Below are 15673 nucleotides of genomic sequence, written 5' to 3' on the forward strand. Positions count from 1 at the left end.
ATCCCTAATTACAAGCCCATAGTTTATAAAGTAACAGTGTTGTACCCTCCTGATATAAATATTTAAAAAGTTCAGTCCCTAAGGTAACTATTTATGTATTTTTTTTAATTGTACATTTTTTATTTTTTTTTTAATTACAAAAAAAAAAAAATGGGGAGTGTGGGAGGTAATGAGTTAATTTTTTTTGTATAAGTAATGTATGTGTGTGTGAAAAATAGTTTAGGGTGTAGTTTACTATTTGGCCACAAGATGGCAACAGTTTAATGCGACCTCCAAGCTTCCTTCCGGAAGCTTGGAGGAAGTACAAAGAGGCTGGTATTTTTTTTTTTTTTTTACAATGATCGAGCTGCTTAGCGAAAGCAGCAGATCATTGCGGGGGCAGAGATCAACGAACGGGAATGTATTTTCCCGTTCATTGATCTCCGGGCGAGCGGGCAGCGGCGTGCACGATCGCGGGAGTGCGAGCGGGAGAGCGGACATCGGCGGTAGCGGCGGGGGGTGCGTATATCTACGCTCCGGGCGGGGAAGTGAAGTCCAAAGGAGCGTAGATATACTGTACGGCGGCGGGGAACCAGTTAAATCATCTTTTTTCCTATGTTGCTGTTACTTACAGCAGGTAGGAAAATTGTACAGGTTTTTGGATTATTCCATCTTCTCATGGAGAATTCTCAGGCTATGCTCCTTTAAGCTTGATACACACATCAAATTTTGATTGCTCAGTTTTACCACGTCCCAGTAGTATGAGCGCCACTCACTTAGAATATTATGAACAGATTGTGTAGGTAAATTCTCATACTACATGGAGGTGATAAATTTGTCCGATTTGCTATAAGTTTTTTTTTTTTTTTTTTTTTTTTTAAGTAACCCGTACACTGGTCGATTTCAGCCATCCATCCAGCCGACCGATCGATTTGATCTGACAAAATGGGAAATCCAGGTTGATCTGTTGCTGGCAGCAGATCAATGGCCCATAGAGTTACATTAGATCTAATGGTGCAATAATGCATTTAGATCGATTTCCAATAGATTTCATTTTGAAATCTGTTCCTAGTGTGTGGCACACATCAGATTCCTGTCAGATTCGACTTGACAGGCATTTTGCAGAAATCTAATGGTCGAATCTGCTGCAAATCTATCAGTGGCCACCTTTAGTCTGATATACACTTTGAATTCTGATTAGCAAATCACTTACCAATCTTGCCACCTTCCATGTAGTACACATTCTCCTCATAGAATCTAATATCTGTTGACCCTGCTACTACATGGAGGTGATGACATTGGTCACCCAATCATAACTGAAAGTGTGTCCCAGGCTTAAGTTATTCTGAGTAGCAAGCAACAGCGCATATATATATATATTTCTATTTACATAGACTAATGATAAAAAATAAACACTTATGACTAGAAACAAATTAAAATTATTTCAAACAAATTTATTCATTAATGACATGCTATATAGAATAAAGAAATAAAAATTACAGAATTTAAGCATTTTATCTTAAATATAACATCTATGTACATGGACATGAGAACAAACAAAAACCAAACCCAGTTTGATATACTATCAGATTTTGTGTAAAACTTGAATTGTGTTGTACTGTAACAGAAAAAAGGTTTTCTTTGCACAGTGTATATACCCTGTAGACTTAAAGGAATACTGTAGGGGGGTCAGGGGAAAATGAGTTGAACTTACCCGGGGCTTCTAACGGTCCCCCGCAGACATCCTGTGTTGGCGCAGCCACTCACCGATGCTACGGCCCCGCCTCCGGTTCACTTCTGGAATTTCAGACTTTAAAGTCTGAAAACCACTGCGCCTGCGTTGCCGTGTCCTCGATCCCGCTGATGTCACCAAGAGCGCACAGTGCAGGCCCAGTATGGTCTGTGTCTGCGCAGTACACTCCTGGTGACATCAGCGGGAGCGAGGGCCCGGCAACGCAGGCACAGTGGTTTTCTGACTTTAAAGTCAGAAATTCCAGAAGTGAACTGGAGGCGGGGCCGGAGCATCGGGGAATGGCTGCGCGGGCACAGGATGCCTGCGGGGGACCGTTAGAAGCCCCGGGTAAGTTCAACTCATTTTCCCCTGACCCCCCTACAGTATCCCTTTAAATAGCCCCTAACTCTGAATGATAGTGCCCATCAAAGTGTACTTCTGATGTCCTCACTGCTTAGAGCATTGCCTGTCTGAGAAGTGTTAGTGTTGTGAGTGTGCATGCATTGCTAGACGTAGGCAAATCAGCTCCAACCTTTATAGGACCACTATCATTCAAATGTTTAAAATACATACATATGCCATGCACATTCGTCCAAGAGTAAAATATACGATAAAATTACTTTTTCCATGTTATTCTGCTAGGGATTGTCAATGAGATGCAAATAATTTGATGCATGATTATGCAAGCTTGTAGAAGGACCAATCAAATGAACCTAAGGTGGAATTTAAGTGGTCCATTTTGAAGCTGCATAAATTTGCATACAAAAATTGCATAATCCTGCATCAACTCAGAATGATTTACATATTACTGTCCATCCCTAGATTTCACTTACAGCAGGTAGTAAAAATCTGACTGATGTTGGATTAGTCTATCCCCTTAATGGAGTATTATCAAGATTTTCTTTATTTTCAAAACCACAAACTGAACTGCCAGAATAGTGTACAAAATAAATAGTAAAGACAACAGGCATCCTTGTGTAAATACTTTCCACTTAGTGTTTTTATTAAGGAAATACTGTAAATCCTTCATGGTGACAGATTTCAAACCCTGTCAGATTTGTAATACTAACTCACAGCAACTTATGAAAAAAGTAATTTATAGTGCATCTTACTGTGGGAGAAATATCATATATGCATGTGCTTACTTCCCATGATAGTGGTGCTTTAAGGACAATAACGTGACCTCATCCATTCATCACCTGACTGGTTTCGTTAAAACAGAAAACAAATAAGTGAATGATAGAAGTATAGTAGTGAGGTGTAAGAATTGCACATTTATAAAGAATTCATCCTAGACATGAGTTTACAGACTGAGTGCTTCTGTGACATTTTGAAAAGAAGAAAAAAACAAAAAAAGGAAAAAGAAAAATAGACTTGCAGTATATTAAATTACATTTTCAATTGCTCTGAAACGAGCATAGTTTTTTTTAAACATATAATAACTTTATCTGATTATGCACTTTTATATATATCTCTATGTGTGTTTAAGAATTCAGTAAGGCAAATAAACATCCACAGGTAAGAAAAGTTGGCCAAAAATAGTTCTACTATAGCTTTTGTCTTTCCGTAAAATTTGTTATTGTACAATAAAATATTCAAGTGAAAAACGGATATGAATTGTTATGGTGGTCTTGTTTCTGAAGCACTAAAAGCACAAATTAAAAATAGTCATACCTACTGTCTGATTAAGGTATGATTACCTTCAAATAAAATGAGAAAGGAACCAACAGACAGGATGATTAAAATGGCCAAATAGTAATTACATTTCAGAGAACCTGATACAGTAGCCTATACATTAAAGCCCCCATAAATGGAGTTCTCAGCAATAATATTTAAACCAAATGGCTTAAATGAGACCACTCTGTAGCCCTACATGTAGAGCTAGGAGGGTGTATTCAAGTATTAAACATTTACAGTGTAAAATCTTATTAGCAGGTTAAACAATTATGTTTAAAACCGGACAATCCCGAGAAGAGTCCCACGTATTACCTCAATGCTTCCAGATACAGATCATTCCCTTCAACGTCAGTATAAATGTCACAAAACAGTTTGCTAGAAGCAGCAGTGTGAAGGGAAAGTGTATTATGCACTGCACACGACAAATCACCAATCTGTGTTCATGGAGCAGCACTCCCCATCAGCTGGTATGAATCGCTTTATTATTTTTTATTATTATTTCCCCAGATGTCAAGTCAGTGGTAGCTTTTAAAGTAAACAAGTCTTCATTCATTGCTTGGAAAGAATCTCTTTATTTCTGTGTCCATCTGGGTTACTCAGATGACCTCTGTAAAGTCAAAGCATAAGAACAAATCAGAACATCCAGGGCGTTAGAAAACAAACAAACGTGTATATTACATACATTAGATAAGTACTTAAATATAAAAAAAGCAATGGGTTTTATTTCATATTACTGTATATAAATCATTCTAGAAAAAAAGTTCAGCAGCAATCATTTTCTGATTATGGGGTGCAGCTACATGGAGGGATTGCAGCAACATACAAACCCCTGTACTTGGCCAATAAACGTGATTCTGAACGATTGGCCTGTTTAGGCCCTGCATATTACTAAACACCTAGTCTCCAATAAAGCCTTAAAGGAAACCTGAAGTCTTCTCCTCCTCCTCTTCCCCCCCCCCCCCCCAAAGTTTAACTTCCCAGGGGCTTCTACCGGCCCCTCTGCAGCCACACTGTGCCCTTGCCAGGACATACCATTCTTCGGGTCCCACGCAGCTGACCCACTTTTGTTTTCAGGTACTCAGCCAGTCGATGGCCACTGCACCTGCGCTCCCCTAGCCACATGCGTCCTTGATCATACTACTGTCGCCAGGCGCGTCCTGCGCAGTACAAGAATCTCTTGCACAGGCACTGCCGACAACAGATGCAGTGGCCATCGACTGGCTGAGTAGCCGAAAACTAAAAGTGGGTCAGCTGCAGGGGGCCGGAGGATCGGTTTGTCCCGGCGTGGGCACAGGGTGGCTGCAGGAGGCCGGTAGAAGCCCCAGGTAAGTAAGGGCCTGTTTCCACTACACGCAGATTCTGGATGCAGAAAAACACACCATTGAAAGCCTATGGGCCTGTTTCCACTAAACGTGATTTTTCTGATGCAGACTTCCCATAGACATTCATTGGAGTTAGTTTTCTGCATCTAGAATCCTCGTGAAGTGGAATTAGGCCCTAACTGTAACTGTTTTTTTTGGAATGACTTTAGGGTTTCCAGGAGGTCTCCTTATAGGTCTGGTTACACTTGTTAGATATGCTTTATGACAACATTTGGATGACTGTTATCCATAATTCCATTATGAAATTAATGGTTAAACCCTTGCCATTATTCTGAATGACCCTATACAGAATCCTGCCTTCTGAAGAGATATTACCAGATTGATGTAATATAATATTGGTATTTCTAGTTAGGCTGTGTGAAATAACTTTTCTCTTACAGAAAATAGTCAGAAATAAGAGTCTTCTTCCTCTGAAGAAGTGGTGGTAGTGTTACCGATTATCTTGAATCATACAATCAACATGCCATCCAATCCAAATGGTTACTTAGTGCCCAGTGAGGAAGGCATTACCGGGACTCCCAGTGGCTGTAGCTGGAATTGCAGCTGTACACAAACGGAACAGGATTAGGGAAGTTGTCACATTGAGTGGCTGGGCAGTGTACTGGTTAAGGGCTCGTTGAGACTATACGCGCTGCCATGCGCATTTTGGCAGCGCGTATAGTGTGCAACACACAAGGAGAGCATAGACAGCCCTTCTACTGTTCCCATCATATGCGCTGCACAGCAGCGCGAATGCGCTATTTGTGTGCTGCATGCACTTTTGGGAATCGCAGCGCAGATCCCATTCATTGTAATGAATGGGATCTGCAGTGCAGATGGCGTGCGATCGGACGCGTTGCGTTCAGATCGCACAGCCATCTGTGCTAAATGATGTGAACGAGGCCTAAGGGCTCGGTCTCTGACATAGGAGACCAGTGTTCAAATATCAGCTTTTCCTATTCAGTAAGCCAGTACCTATTAAAGGGAACCTAAACTGAGATGGATATGGATATTTCCTTCTAAAATAATACCAGTTGCCCGTCTCTCCTGCTGATCCTGTGTCTAATACTATTAGCCACAGCCCCCAACAAGCATGCAGATCAGGTGCTCTGACTGAAGTCTGGATTAGCTGCATGCTTGTTTCAGGTGTGATTCACACACTACTGTAACAGATCAGCAGGACTGCCAGGCAACTGGTATTGTTTAAAACAAAAATTCCATATCCCTCTCAGTTTAGGTTCCCTTTAAGTAAGGAGTTCTTTGGCAGCTCTCAAGCGCTTTGAGTCTGACAGGTAAAACGCTTTTTACTAATGTTATAAACATCACAGAGATATTAAGGTTGCATACAGATTTTAAACTATTGTCAATTGAAACCATTGATAGAGATCATTTTGAGCAATAGTTTTTGAACAAGCACTGTACAATTTGTACGGAAATGTGTCGAACAAAATCATTCCTAGTTATTTTAGGTGACAATTTAGGAACAGCCAGTGTACAGACATACTGCTCTATTTAGAGGGCGGAAGAAAGGCAAGCAGGAGGCCCTTACTATGGGTACATCAAAAGGAGTTCAAAGGTTGGTGATCCAGTAAGATAAATCACAAATGGCCTTCTCCACCTCATCAGGGGATACCTGCACACACTCGGGATTTTTGCCCAAAACTATCATTCATAATAGTAAAAGGCAAAAATCAGTGCACAGTCGTATCATGATGTTGCTGAGGATGCTGTTCATGGTCTGTTGTGCTGCTGAGAAAGCTCTACTGTATACTGCTTAACCACTTGCCGACCGCACGCTTATACCGTGCGTCGGCAAAGTGGCAGCTGCAGGACCAGGACGCAGTAATGCGTCGCCAGCTGCAGGCTGCTTCCTGTCAATTCACGGCGGGGGGCTCCGTGAATAGCCTGCGGGCCGCCGATGGCGGCTCGCAGGCTAAATGTAAACACAAGCAGAAAAAATCCGCTTTGTTTACATTGTACGGCGTTGCTGCGCAGCAGCGCCGTAAGGCAGATCGGCGATCCCCGGCCAATCAGCGGCCGGGGATCGCCGCCATGTGACAGGGGACGTCCTGTCACTGCCTGCACAGGACGGATAGCGTCCTGTGCAGCCCCGATCACCAGGGGGGAGAGGTAGGAGAGGGAGGGGGGTGAATGTCGCCGTGGGGGGGGGCTTTGAGGTGCCCCCCCCCCGCAACTAGCCTGCACGCAGGAGCGATCAGACCCCCCCTGCACATCATCCCCATAGGGGGGAAAAAAGGGGGGCGATCTGATCGCTCTGCGTGCACCCTGATCTGTGCTGGGGGCTGCAGAGCCCACCCAGCACAGATCACAACAAACAGCGCTGGTCCTTAAGGGGGGGTAAAGGGTGGGTCCTCAAGTGGTTAAAGCCTGATCCACCTCCTTAGTGATATCAGTCTATACCTTTAATTTTTACCATTCATTACCCTTTCATTTAATGCCAACCTTTTGCACAATCACTAATCAACCCCAAATCACTTAAAGGGTACTCGAGGTGAGAGGGATATGGAGGCTGCCATATTTATTTCCTAGTTAACAATGCCAGTTGCCTGGCAGTCCTGTTGATCTTCTGGCAAAAGTAATGTCTACATCAAAACCCTGGAACAAGCATATGGGCTGATCCAGTAAAACCTGAGTCAGCCTATCTGATGTGCTGCATGCGTGTTCAGGATCTATGGCTAAAGGTATTAAGCCCAATCTACATGGTACGATTTTATTTACGATGCAATTGCGATTCTATTTACGATCTGATTAAATCCGACATGTCCGATCCTGATTGGATTCAATTCGATTTGCCATTGCAAAACAATGGCAAATCGAATCAGGATCGGACATGTTGGATTTAATAGAATCGTAATCGAATCGTAAATAGAATTGTATCGTGTAGATTGGGCTTTTAGAGACACAGGATCAGGATAACTGCCAGGCATCTGGTATTGTTTGAAAGGAAATACATATGGCAGCCTCCATATCCCTCTCACATCGGGTTCTCTTTAAAGCTAACTCAATATTTTCTTTAACAAGAACTATTATCACTATCATAATCAAAACCAACCATTCCCCTTAAAACTAGCAAAGCTGGTAAAAAAAGACTGATAATTTGGGTACCATGTTGAATGGTTTTAGCACCAACATACCATACTTGCTATCCATAGCCCATTTGTTAATCCCACTGTGTGCTATATACCCATGAGAAGAACATTCTTTAACCTTTTGGGGACCACTTACGCCACCTGCCATTTTCGCTCCCGATGCGATCTTGCTCACCCAAGAGGGAAGATTAGGCTGTCATATGACAGCTGACATCTTCCATCAGTGATCAGGAGTCATAACGATTGGCTCCTGCTCACTATGATCACCGACAGATTGTAGTGATCACTATTAGAGCAGTGGCGGTAGGAGGGGAAGAAGAGGATCCACTCACCTTCCTGACGTTCCTCCAGCAATTGTCGCTCCCCTCCACTCTGGCCGGCATATCTTCTCGCTCTGACAAAAGTGTCGGGTCCCAGCTTGATGACGTCATCAAGCCACAATCTTGAACTTAACGGCAGTGTGAGCAAGGATACCGGCCAGAGAGGAGGGAGCTACAGCTGCTCATCGCTGGAGCCTGGGAGAAAAGGCTGCTGGCAATAAGGGGGACACCTGGCCATACAGGGGACACCATGCCCAGCTAGCCCTACCAGGGATCCAGCTGCCTGACCCCCCCAAATGCGCTCCCCCAACATATAAAATGGCCTGCTCCTTAGCCTCTTGAGGACTGCAGTGTTAAACCCCCAAGGTGACCAGGCCATTTTATGTAAAATGGGCCACTGCAGCTTTAAGGCCAAGCTGCAGGGCCGCACAACTCAGCACACAAGTGATTCCCCTCCCCTTTTCTCCCCACCAACAGAACTCTCTGTTGGTAGGGTCTGGTCGCTTCCCCCCCAATGTTTATGTATTTTTGACAAATATTTTTCTTTTTTAATAAAAAACCCTATTTCTTTTAATATTTTTCACACGGTTGTCCCCAGTAGATCGCAGCGCTGTACTATGTAATTAGACGGCGGTTTCGCCATCTAAGGCCCCTTTTACACTTAATCAGTTGGTGTGCGTTAGTACGAGTTTTTTATATAGCAGTGCATTGGGAAGCAGATTTCAGTTAAAACGCGTTAAGTGTGAAAGGTGCCATAGGAAAACATGAGCATTACTTTAAAAATCAGTTTTCTTTCCGTTTTAACTGAGAGCAACTGATTAAGTGTAAAATGGCCCTAACAGTCTCCCGAGCAGCTCCGCCCCCCCAAACAGGAGATGCGCACAGCCTGCGCGTGATCTCCTGCAAACTGCTGCCCCAGGAATATATGCTGATCGGCGTTAGTCGGTCCTGGGGCTGCTGCCGTGGCCACGTCCATCAGCGTGACGCAGTCGACAAGCAGTTAAGGGGTTTAGGCAGCGGGTCCCCAAAGGGTTAAACAGCAGGAGCATGCAAACCAGTGTTTAATTTGCCTTCCAGGAACGCTAGCAAAAGTCATTTTTGAACCAAAGTGCTTCACAGACTAATAGTTAGTCATTAAGTTGTTCATCTTGCAGCTCCTATAAATTGACATACTGTAAAACCATAAAAATATTGTAGTTGTCTGCAGTCTAAATATGGTACTGTACCTGCTGTTTGTGGCGTTTGCACATTATCAACTTCAAAAGCTATAATTGGATTCAGAGGAAGGTCTTCTATGCGGTTTCCTTCTTTATTTAGAGCATCAATTTTCATTGGTTTAGTTCCAACAGGCAAATTTATGATCTCTTCAAAGTTGTTGTTTGGGGAACATAGCCCATTTTCATTTGGTTGTTTCTCTGTGCTGAAATTGACAATTAAAGGCAAGGTATTAACGTATCACACACAAGCTAGATTCCCAAGTACAGGCAAATACAGTATATGATAACATTTTATTGCCGCTTGGCACACAGATCATCAAAACAAAAGCCACAATTGTAACAAGTGTAGGAGACAGCACTGAGAGACTGTACTGGGGAACTGTCCAGTAATTAGGTTCTTTATTGGCATAAACTACACCATACGCATAACATAAAACCATCCACACTTTGTTTACAAAGTAGCAGGGCACAAAGGCCCAACAGCAAATTGTAGTATGCCAAAGCAGCACGACAATAAAAAGGTAAACCCTAAGTCCCAGCAAGTCACAAATCCAGGCAGTGGGGCAGCAAACCAGCAGACCGAAAGGTTCAGAAATATACAGTGACAAAGGATTGAAACCTCAAATTCCAGTTCACTTCAGATCACAGGTAATAGTAGGGTAAAGTTTGGATGATATCCTGGATGTTTCTCTGGTAATCAGGAGGTGGACAAGTCTTGCCGGATCCTATTTGTTGCATTAGGCTCCACTCTAGAAGCAGCAATAGTGGTTCAGGGGCACCCACATTTACCTCCTGGGCTTTCCTTCTTGTATCCACTGAACTCATAGCAGTTGTGACAAGTGTACTGGAATGTGGCCAGCTTGCCTATAGTTCTAGAACTGGCACTGACTGACCTCATTGTAGGGGAATCTGGCCAAAGCGGCACAGGATATTTGGGGGCACCATGCACCGCTATAGGCCGTAATGTGAATTACGGCTAGATCAGCATACAGACGGTAATTTGGGTGTTGTCAAAAGACTGAGCCCAAAATACTTTAAAAATAGCGTAATGTGGCCGCCAGCGATAGTTTGCATTTAAATTACTTATTTCCCGAGTCCATTGCGGCCTGGAGGTGGAATAGTAATTAATGCCGCCAGGACTTTTGCAGGAGGAGGGTGAGGCATTTTACGGCTTCACCCTGCATCCAAAATTTCCTGGCGCCATTACTGCATATATCCATTGTAAGGGCTGGTTAGCCCATGGGAGCTACATGAAGTTAACCTGAAGATGCCCAGATTGCCCATAACTATAGCAGCAGTGTTCAGAGGGCAGTCCCAGGGACTAAGATTGAGGTATCTACAATCTGATGGGTCTGCATTAGTAACTAGGAATGGGCAATGAGATGCAAATAATTCAGAGTACGTGCAGGATTATGTAAATTTTAAACGCAAATGTATGTGGCTTGACAATTGACCAATCAATTTACACCTTGGTGGGACTTGATTTGTCCAAGCTGCATACATTAACATACAAAATAGACATGATCCTGTATGAACTGGGAATTCTTTGATCATCCCTATTAGTAACCACCACCACTTTGGTTTAATGGTAAAGGCATCTAGAGCAGCACCTCTCCATAGTTTCTGGATTGTGTTCCTCCATCTATACCTGTATCTCTCGGTTTGGCACTTGGCATAGAAATGCTTCCTGAGGATAGCTAGGATGGCCTTCCCAAAAGTGGATGTTTATTTGCCCTCCAGCCATCAGAGCCACTACTGAGCCTGCACTGGATTGCGGTTGGTAAATATTTACCTCCACGGTATTCGTGGGCTTCCAGCGCTGGATTGCTGCGGCTTCGGAGGTCAGGAGAAGCCTCATTATGATCCAGAGGCTTTTTTTTCTCACAGATTTACTTTAAAACCACTGGAAAGAGCATTTCCACACAACAGGTATTGTGGGCAAATATACTGGTATGCAGTGGTTAGTATCTACCAAACTCAGTCCAAGAAGGACAGCTCATTAACCAATGAGAGGGTCATGAGCATTCAACAGTTATTGATGCATGTGTGAAGCTAAGGCTAGCCCATCTTGCTTGATGCCACAGAAGAGCTACTGTAGCACAAATTACTGAAAAACATTACGGCAGCCATGACAGAAAGGTGCGAGTATGCACTGTGCATCACAACTTGCTATGTAGCCACAGAGCAGTGCCCATGCTGACCCCATTTATTTGAACACTCATAAGAATTAGAACTGGACTACTGAGCAATAGAAGAAGATGACCTAGGAATTAACTTTTCTTCGAGGTCATGTAGATGGCCAAGAACATGAATATGGTTTTCCTGTTGGATGTGTTGGAAACACAAGTCAAATCCATGGACGCTCTACTTCATAATTTAGTTTCAAAGACTTTTTTATTAATTAGCAATAGAATCATACAAGGCGTACATTTCAAAGGGAGATACAAGGTTGTATATAAGGTTAGCTCATAATACAAAATATATAAAGCTTATCTGTATATTGGTAACACATAGAGAGTCTGGGGTTGGGGACTTTACACAATAGTAAGTCTCAAGGCCATTGTAATAAATCAGTGTCATTCATTAATTTGAGCTGGAGTCACTGGCATTTAATGCCATCTGAAAATGATGGAAATAGATAAAGCCCCAATCACAGGTGTTATTGATCTAATGCTTGTTGCGAAAACAAAGTAACTAATTTTAACTATAACAAAACTCTCTGCGCCGCCCGCACCAGGACACCCCCACCCCAGTTGTGAGGTTGTTTATATAAAATGGATCAGATCATTAGGACTCAAAATCGTTGTAGAGAGCCTCGGACCCCAGGAGATAGGGCGTGTTGGATCCATGGCTGCCATATCTTGTCAAAGTGGGTGTTCCTGTCCCACAGATTAGCCTTGATTTTTTCATTTAGCATAGTGGTGTGGATGCGGGAAAGTACGCATTGAAAGGAAAGAGTCTGCTTGAACCAGCATGATGCAATATAGGTCTTAGTTGCGTTCATTATGAACTGTATTAGCTTATGCTGAGCGTGAGGCAGCTTATCAGGCTCTACTTCATAATTTAAAGGACTTTGACAATCTGCTGCTATCTTGGTGCTCATAGGACTCCCTCTCATTTCTTGGGGAGTCTTTAAGGGTCAGAATGAACACCAAGACAACTAGGAGGTATTTATAAACATTGTTGCGACTCTATCCATATCAAAATTCATGCAATGAAGTGTGGGCTGGTTGCCACAATAGTCTCACCTTTCCATAGGTAAAGGCTGTTGGAAGGTAACAACTCTTGGCGAGGAAGACACTGGTTCTCCATTGCGTGGGGCTTCTACTGTGCTCTGGAGGAACGCAGAATCCTGAAACTCTGTAAAAGGAGGATGGAGTGATAGCTGCAGAACAAGTCGTACACTTACAATTATGCATATACAGGTTAATGAACACTGAAGGTTTTCCTCTCACATTCCAAGAACATAATGGCAAGTTAATGGATTTACCGCCCCAGTGGTGGACACAGCCACTTGCGGGCCCCTGTGCATGCAGCTTAAAGTGGGTGTGGCCATTATTAAATCGGGTGTGGTTACACATTACATATATTTACCAACACAGGTTGAGGGTGCTATGCAGTGGCTTGATCCACTGCTGGGGTAGCTGCAGACCTGTGGCGCGCAAAGCTGCAGAAAAGAATGTCATGTCATGTCCATGCACTAGAAAGTGGCCGTGGTATGAACAGGTCATGTGCAGGGCCAAATGTACATGAACTTAGCAGTGGCGTAATTCACAGGCAGTGGACATCAACAGGAAACATTGAATGAAGCCTCCTCTTAATAATAATAATAATAATAATACAAAAATAACACCCTATTTACTATACATATAGCAGCAATTAGATTGTGAGATCCTCTGAGGAAAGCCCTTGACATGACTATGTACTCTGCAAAGAGCTGCAGAAGAGGTCAATGTAAATACTTAATAATATGTTAGGACATTAGACAATGTACAGTTTGTAAGGATTAGATTGGGAGCTCCTCTGAGGACAATCAGTAACATGACTATGTACTCTAACGTGCTGCAGAAGTCAGTGCTATATAAATTACTATTATTTGCAATGAAACACCTGTTAGAACTTACCGGTAGCGGTATTTCTACGAATCCTCCAGGATGGCTATATACATGAGAGATAGCTGGCTCCTCCCCCAAGGAAACACACCCAATACAAAAATTTAAAAAAGCCGCCTCCTCCACCTCACCCATGAGTTATTGTAGAGACAAGATAGGAACATAGAAAAGGCATAAACATAAAATAGAATCCCATATAAAGGCAGACAAAATCTACCAATAATAGGGAGGGAACTAAGGTAGCCATCCTGGAGGATTCGTAGAAATACCGCTACCGGTAAGTTCTAACAGGCGTTCTCCCCTCATCCTCCAGGATGGCTATATACATGAGAGACCAACGAGAAATCAATTTACCTTAGGGAGGGATGATACTCAGTAACACCTTCCAGCCGAAGGACATATCCTGGCTGGACAACAGATCCACCCTGTAGTGCTTGGCAAAAGCATGATGAATCTTTCAGATGGCTGCTTTGCAGATTTTGCTCAAGTACCTGCTCTTTCAGCCCACGTGGTTGAAACTGATCTGATAGAATGAGCCTTAATACCCTTTGGAGGCTCCTGATCTTGAATTTTATAAGCAGAAAATATAACTTTCAACCACCTTGCAATGGTGCTCTTGGGAACCTTTAGACCCTTCTTCGATTCAGAATAGAAAACAAAAAATTATTTGATCGCCTAAAAGATTATCACTTCTAAGTATGTAAGCCCTGACTTAACATCTAATGTATGTAATATGAGCTTCCTTGTCATTTCTGGGAGGATAACAGAATGAAGGGATGACAATCTCTTGAGATTGTGAAAATTAGAACCGACCTTGGGAAAAAAATAGGTTGGGTTAGCTTTAAACACAATTCGGTCTGGAATAATTTGCATGTAAGGATCTTTGATCGACAGAGCCTGTATATCTTTGACTCGTCTCAGAAGTTGCATACCGCATATTGTGCAATTCGTATGTAATGTAATGAAGAATTTCTACTTCCCATAGGGAACAAATATGAATTAAATGAGATTTTGCATAAATTTGCATGCCAATTTGTTTGCGTGGTTTCTGCAACAAATCTTGTACTAGTGGAAACGTAGCCTGAGATAAATTGCTTAGGTGACAGATTCCCTGTCATGCCCCAGAGTGGAAACCACTTGTTCTGACGGACCCTCATTTAGAACCAAGCGCCCTTCAGAAAGCCCCATCATAAGAATGGGATCATTAGCTGCCACTATGTAAAAAATGTTCAACTCTTTATTTCATCCTTACAATGACAAAAGAGGGCTGCTGTACGGCGATAGCTCTGCTGTTTCAGACAAAAAACAGCCTTTGTTCAGGTTGAGTAAACCACAACTTCAGATATAGAGTCCACTGAGGAAAGCATACCTGCCCCTACTTCAAAAGATCATCCAAGATCTGCAGGATCAATGGCTCCTCTACCAAATAGTAGGGTAACAGCAGATACCAAACCTATTTTAGCCAGTCTGGCATAATAGGAATTATAGTGGCCTGATCCTCCCCTTTTGTAGTGCCTTCCCTATTAATTTCATTGGAGGAAAGGCGTATGCTCTCTAGACCCTAATCCAGCAGAAATGTCCCTATACCCTTTGGGGGGCATTTGGGAAGAACAACATTGTCCCAAGCAGCAACACAAGTAGCTGCTAATAATCAAACATATCTGTTCAGATACCAACTGCTATGAAATAATCATTTGAAATTCAACCAAATCTGTTAGAATATTTCCCTGGGGTAAACCGATCTCAAGGAAAGAACCTCATTTTCTGCCCTGCAGAATATCTTGAGATAGGCTAGTAGAGAGAGCAATCGGGGTGGACTGCAAGTTCCCCCCTTGTTGTTTAAGGGCTGTCTGAACAATCACATTTCTGTTTTCAAACAGATTCTACCATTTCTGGAGAGTCCTCCAGATTGTAAGAAATCCTCTGCTCCGGATAGCTGCATATTCAGAATCCATCCTAAGTGCTCCGGTGTTGTAAAACTAACTGAATATGATCTTAGGCTTTGTTCACATCTAAAAGAGTAATCGCTGATGCCAGTGTTCTGCATTTTTTTTTTTTGGCACAATTTGCGATTTTGAGCTAGTTTTTGGCCAGATTTAAAAAGTCCCTTGCCTAAATGAATAGTCAAGAAACAAAAAAAAAAAAAACAAAAAAAAAAAAAAGAA

At 42.6% G+C, this 15673-nt stretch overlaps 1 protein-coding gene across 8 annotated transcripts in view; it reads right to left on the reverse strand.

Annotated features, from left to right (window-relative positions):
* Window positions 1-3827: 3827 nt before the first annotated feature.
* Window positions 3828-15673, reverse strand: part of MAP7 (microtubule associated protein 7) — a 215673-nt gene continuing 203827 nt past the window's right edge. For all 8 annotated transcript variants that reach the window (XM_068231650.1, XM_068231645.1, XM_068231646.1 and 5 more), the window contains 3 exons: window positions 12645-12756; window positions 9406-9599; window positions 3828-3995 (listed from right to left, as the gene is read on the reverse strand). In XM_068231650.1, coding sequence (XP_068087751.1) covers window positions 3985-3995; window positions 9406-9599; window positions 12645-12756 — 317 coding nt within the window. In that variant the 3' untranslated portion in view covers window positions 3828-3984. The remainder of the gene's footprint in view (window positions 3996-9405; window positions 9600-12644; window positions 12757-15673) is intronic.

This window comes from Hyperolius riggenbachi, chromosome 4 (genome assembly GCF_040937935.1).
Source record: "Hyperolius riggenbachi isolate aHypRig1 chromosome 4, aHypRig1.pri, whole genome shotgun sequence".
NCBI classification, from domain to species: domain Eukaryota; kingdom Metazoa; phylum Chordata; class Amphibia; order Anura; family Hyperoliidae; genus Hyperolius; species Hyperolius riggenbachi.